This window comes from Octodon degus, unplaced genomic scaffold, assembly GCF_000260255.1.
Source record: "Octodon degus isolate 3935 unplaced genomic scaffold, OctDeg1.0 scaffold00256, whole genome shotgun sequence".
NCBI lineage: Eukaryota > Metazoa > Chordata > Mammalia > Rodentia > Octodontidae > Octodon > Octodon degus.
In genome coordinates, this window is record NW_004524832.1 from 2,698,120 (window position 1) to 2,704,119 (window position 6,000).

Consider the following 6,000-nt stretch of genomic DNA (forward strand, 5'->3'; position numbering starts at 1 on the left):
TATTGAAAGAGAATATTTTCACAATTGAATTTAAAAAGGCATAAAGTACACATGCACCTTTTTTCATATTATGGTCATATCCATCCCATTATCCTGCCTTAAAACTCCTTCCCTCTCGCACTCGACTTGTCTAATAATCACATGGCTTCTACTTTTATATCATCTTGCTTGTTTGTTTTAGATCATACATATTAGGGAGACTATATGATGCTTATCTTTTTGATTCTGGATTAGTTTTCTTAGCACAATGATGGCTACTTCCATCCATTTTCCTCCAAATGACAATTTCATCCCTTTCTTAATGGCCAAATAACACTTCCTATGTGTATATAACAGTACTTATCTCCTCATTCATTGGCTGGTTGCATAGCTCAGTCATTAAGAACTGGGCTGCAACAGTGTGCATGCAGATATGCCTGGAGTATGCTGATTTTAATTCCCTTGGGTGTGTACCAAGGAGCGATATAGCTGGGTCATCTAATAGTTCTACTTTTAGGTTTTGAGGAAACTATACCATTTTTGAAGTGGCTGTACTAATTGACATTCCCACCAACCGTGTAGAAATTTCCCCCCACATCCACATCAGCATTTTTATGTTCTTGTATTCTGTAGGATGGAATTAGTAGTCTCTTCCCTCCTTGACACTGAGTTTTCTTGTCATTTTGCTTTGTCTATGAGTGGGGGTGGTTAAAATACAGTGCGTATAAACCAGTCATGGCAAATTTATGACCCTTATGTTACTGCTTTTCTTTTAAAGCAAAAGATGTTCATGTATGAGTTGTTTCTCTAAACTGACACCTCAGTCTTCAAGTTTAATTGCAGTGTTGGCACTTTACAATAAATAAGTGGGCTTGGAGTGACAGTTTGGCATCCCATCTCTAAGAGGCTCACCGTCACTGGTGTAGATGAAGGCATAAGGGAGAGAGACAGACGTTTTTAAATGAGTACCATGAAAATGATACTTAGTATATTATGTAGGCTTAGAGAGATCGTATGTGATAAATGTGTATAAGTTACCTAGCTCAAAAAGTAATACAGATTCATTGCAAGAATGCACACCATTTACTAAAATGCTTAATTTTGAACATTCTATTTTTGTGACATAGGATGACAGTGATGTAGAATGGAAGTTTGCACGTTCAAAACTCTGGTTATCCTATTTTGATGATGGGAAAACATTACCTCCGCCCTTCAGTCTGGTTCCCAGTCCAAAATCCTTTGTTTATTTCATCATGCGAATCATCAACTTTTCCAAATGCAGAAGGAGAAGGCTGCAGAAAGATCTAGAAATGGGAATTGGTAACTCAAAGTCCAGGGTAGGTATTGAAAACTTATCAGATCCCTAAAAATATATGTCTTGTCTCTTTCTCCTTGTCTTTTGATGTTTGTTCATGGATTTTCATGTGTAAACTTAGAAGATGTTGGAAGTGCCTTCCACTGCATCCTCTTGCATAGACTAATACTTAATATATGCCTAATGCTTCAAGAAGTCACTTAGTCTATGTCCTGCTTTTAGTCAAAGCTTCATATAAACTACCAGATTAAAAGCAAGCAAACAGAAAGGTTCTTTAAGTTGTAAAAGTAAACAAAATATTGTTGAAAGACACTCTGTTTTTATGTGCTCCATGCTGCTCACCTGTTATTCTGAAGTTAGTTTTAACCTCAGATTTTTCTATTGCTGTTCATATAATTCACCACCATCATACTCCTACTGTTTGTAGTGAAATTTTACTGGGATAAATAACAGCTTTCTGGCCAGGTGTGCTGGCACATGCCTATAACCCCCGCACCTGAGAGGCTAAGGCAAGAGGACAGCGATTTCAAGGCCAGCCTGCACTGCAGAGTAAATTCAAGGCCAGCCTGAACTACATAGAAAGACCCTGTCTCAAAAAAAAAAAAAAAAAAGCAAGCAAACAAACAAATAAAAAGCATGCTTTTTCCCTTTAGTATCATAAAATATATAAGGACCTGAGAACATCCTCAAATAATGATAAATATCCTTTTTATAAATAAAACAAAATAGCTGCCATTGAGTTGCCCTAGTTGAGTCCCTCTTAAGTTTTAACCAAGAAGGTAAGTTCATGATGGTACTTGATTAGCATAAATTTAATTTTCAGAGGTAGAATTTTCAAAGATAGAAAACATAAGGATACGGGCAAACTGCAACAAAACAGCAGAAAGCAGTTAGAAGCAAGTGTGTGAGGCATTAAACTATAATATTTTTGTCTAAAATTTAGAAAATGGTATGTGACTACAATACTTGGGGCCCACAAGATGTGAATATTATGTCCACAAAATACAGGCCTTCTTGAGCAGAGGTAGGCAGGTTTTCTCAGTTGAAGCTGGGGAAGAAGGGATCCCAGCAGTTTATTATCTTCTTTTCTAAGCAGATATGAGTTTTCAAGACTTGTAATAACCCTGAGATCTTATTCTTTAAGGCCCTTCACATCTTTTTTGTCTGGCCGGGATGTGGGCTATTACAGCTGTTAGGTTGCGAGGCTCTGCTGGTCTCTCAAGTGCCATGGTGAAAGCAATACCTTCTAGGTGCCCAGTGAGATAGGAGGAGGCAGCCTCAGTGTTGGAGCTGGATCCGCACTCACCTGAGAGACAGGACACTGTGGGGTCACAGTAAGGACTATGTATATATGAGAGGTACAAAGTTTCAGCCTTGACCGATATCCTTGCCCTTCCTTATTCACAGTTTACAAAGTGACTTGCTGTACATTTGCGCCTCATGCGACACTGTGAGGTAGTTATCATTATTACTCCCATTGATAGACAATGTTAGAGGCTGTTCAGATGGCCCCCCATGCAGTCAGCTGGCCTCGCTGGTGCAGTGCGGTGTGCAATTCAGTTCTTCCAGCTGCAGGTGCCTGGCTTTCTCTCCTGCACTGGCTACTTTCCATGCTTAGCACCTGAGTTTGGGCTTGTGTCCCAGTTATTCTTCTCTCGTTGCTGGGACAAATACCTGATACCCAAAATGAAGGAAAGAAAGGTTTATGTAGCTCACAGTTACTGGAGTTCAGTCCATACTCAGCTGGCTCCAAGACAGCCTGGCACATGGCAGAGATTAACCTTTCATGGCAGTAGCAAAGAGCTAGAGTGCCAAAAGGAGTGGTAGTAGCAGCAGCTCAAGTGGCTAACTTCTTTTCCCTCCTTATATTGAAATGCAGATTACCTGCCCCAGGGCAGGTGCAGCATCCACACCCACAATAATCACAAACTCCAGAAGCTGCCCCATGATTGCATGAGGCTTTGGGGGGGACAGCTGTACACAAACTGTAACAGCTTGGTTCCTGTCCTTCTTCTTCTCCATGCAACCCTACCTGTCAGATAGCTGGCTCTTGAAAGGGCCCAGGTTTTGCTTCTGCTAAAATTGACTTTATTATTAAAGAGCTTTGAAATCTGCACATAGACCTGTTTACACTTCATGCATAATCATAGACACTCTCCGTCTATTGAATTTAGTAAAAAATGAAAGAAAATCTAGCTTTTTATTTTTCTTTTTTTGAAGAGGACAGAGCTTCAATAACCTTTGCTGGTAACCTGCACAGCTAACTGCAGCCAACAGACAGATACTGACCTCCAGCGGCAAACAGGGAAATTAACTTTGTTAGCCAAAGTCCCCTTGGCATAACCTTAGCACAGTTAGGAGGGTCCTGGCCTGTCAGTACCTAGCCTTCTGCAGCCCTAGCCTCCCACACCTTGGAATGGTGGGGAGTCAGGGGTGGGGTGAACATGTCCTTTTGGATTGAGAGCACTGGCTAGAGCCACACTATGTAGGTGGCAGCTTGTGCCCCAACTATAGACAGGCCCTACTTGAGTATCTAAGAAATGGACAGTGCCCACCTGCATGTGCATCTTGCTTTCTGCTCCTGCCCACTTAAAATCTAAATCCTCAGGAGAAAAAAGAAAAAAGACAAAAATTCTTTGGTCCAGTTCTCTCCACATTGCAATCCTGACTCAGTATAAGGCCGAGATGCTTAGGGAGATGTGTTATTTTAACCAATATTTGGTCAAATACCATGAAAATGCCAAGTAGTATCATCCAAATCTGTAGTGTGCTTCTGTTCAAGTCTAGGAGGTGACCCAAGTCTGAGGAGCAGATTGGAGCACATCAGATGACTTCCAGTTGCTATGCGTGTATTTTGCTAAACGTATAAGGCTCCCAGGAAAAATGTTTTTAGTATAAGCCAACTTTTTAAAATATGATTTCAGTTAACAGTTCTATTACAGTACATTTTGTCAGTACCTTGATAAATGTGAACATACTGCTCAGATTAATTTTTACCTTTGGAGACATATGAAATCATTTCTAAAACTCAACTTCGACAGTGTTCTCCCAAAGTATGTTGACTCTATAAATGTTATCAAGGAGAATAAAACAGACTATATTTCTGATTACAAATACATGTATTCTAATTTACTAGGTTAATTGTATTTTTTCCTAGTTAAACCTCTTCACTCAGTCTAATTCCAGAGTTTTTGAATCACACAGTTTTAACAGCATTCTCAATCAGCCAACACGCTATCAGGTAAGAACTCATCACACAGCTCTGTCTGGGTGTGACTCCATTTGTGGCTCTGTGTGTGCATGTGTGTGCGCCTAGTGAATAGTGTTCATCTTCTTCAGGTAAACTGTGAGGGTAGTGAAGAACTGGGAATAAGAACAGTATGTCAGCTGAAGGGGACTTTAGAAATCAGTCTAAGTCATTTGTTTCATTTTCAGCAAATTGTTGCTATAATTTAAAAAAAAGTGCTCACTTGCATAAACCTTGATCTATAGAAAGAAGTGGGAGATACAGTTTATTAAAATAAAAAAATGCTTTCACAGTATGGAAATCTAATATCTTTCTCCAGGTTTTTCTCTCAGGTGATTCATTTTCAAAATGATTGTTAGGTACTACTATTTCATCAAAACTACTTTATTTAATTAATTATTTATTTGTTTATTTATTTTTGGTACTGGGGATTGAACTCAGGACCTCATACTTTCCAGGGAGATGCTTATGACACTAAGCTATCTCCCTGGCCAGAATTACTTTAAAATATCTGTATTTTATTGTTGAACGTGACATTTGAACACTATTCTCTAACTCACAAGAGGTGATAGTCATTTGTGTTTGATACCATTGGTCGTTTTGATCCTCAGATCTTTAGATTCTGATGTGTACAAGCTACAATGAAGATCAAAGAATTTATGATGTGCAGTCATGTTCCTTAATGGCTATAATCCTCTTCAATTTTCTTGGAAGTAGAGAATTCTAAACAATTAATTGAGCCATTTTTCAGGCTATATAACTATGTTATTTTAATTATTATAATTTTGTAAAAATCAAACAAACTAAGCATGCATATGCACAACCATCCTTACTTTAGTACCTATATTTTACAGAATTTCCTGGCTATTCTTTATCTTTTCTATTTGAATTTTAGAGTTAGCTTGTTTAGTTTACAAAATATTCTGTTGCTATTTTTATTACCAACATGTTAATATAAGGAGAATTGACATCGTTACAATGTTCTGTTTTTTCCATAAAGTGAGTGCTGGAGCTGGAAGGCAGGGCTCATGAACACCAGATCCATGTTCTGCCACTGAGCTACGTCCCCAGCCCCACATCCTTCCATTTGCTTGGGTCTTCTTTCAAGTAGTGCTCATACTATTCATGTTAATTAGGATTAATTTGGTACAATTCACACAGATCTATCAAATACAAGTCACCAGCTAAAATAAAATAGCAACTTTTTTCTTTCTCATGTTCAAGAATTCAGGAGACAGTCATACTGAAGCTCCTGATATGCTATCTAGCAATGTCAGGGACCTCCGTTTTTAAAAATAAATTACTGTGTCACAAATGGCCCCTCTCTTCTCTCTTCTTCTCTCATCTCCTCTCCCTCCTCTACTCCCTTCCCCTCTTCTCTCTTCCCCTCCCTCTCCCTCCTCCCCTCCCCTCCCTTATTCTCTTCTATCTTCCTTTCCCTCCCCTTTCTCCCCTCCCC

General features: G+C 39.1%; 1 protein-coding gene across 3 annotated transcripts in view; it reads left to right on the plus strand.

Moving 5' to 3' along the window:
* The window catches only part of Trpc3 (transient receptor potential cation channel subfamily C member 3), an 83,833-nt gene that overhangs the window by 64,362 nt on the left and 13,471 nt on the right, over positions 1 to 6,000 (plus strand). Inside the window, exons 9-10 of one of the 3 annotated variants that reach the window (XM_004646157.2) lie at positions 1,107 to 1,316; positions 4,452 to 4,535. In XM_004646157.2, coding sequence (XP_004646214.1) covers positions 1,107 to 1,316; positions 4,452 to 4,535 — 294 coding nt within the window. The remainder of the gene's footprint in view (positions 1 to 1,106; positions 1,317 to 4,451; positions 4,536 to 6,000) is intronic. The other 2 variants (XM_023706438.1, XM_023706437.1) reach the window with 2 other exon arrangements.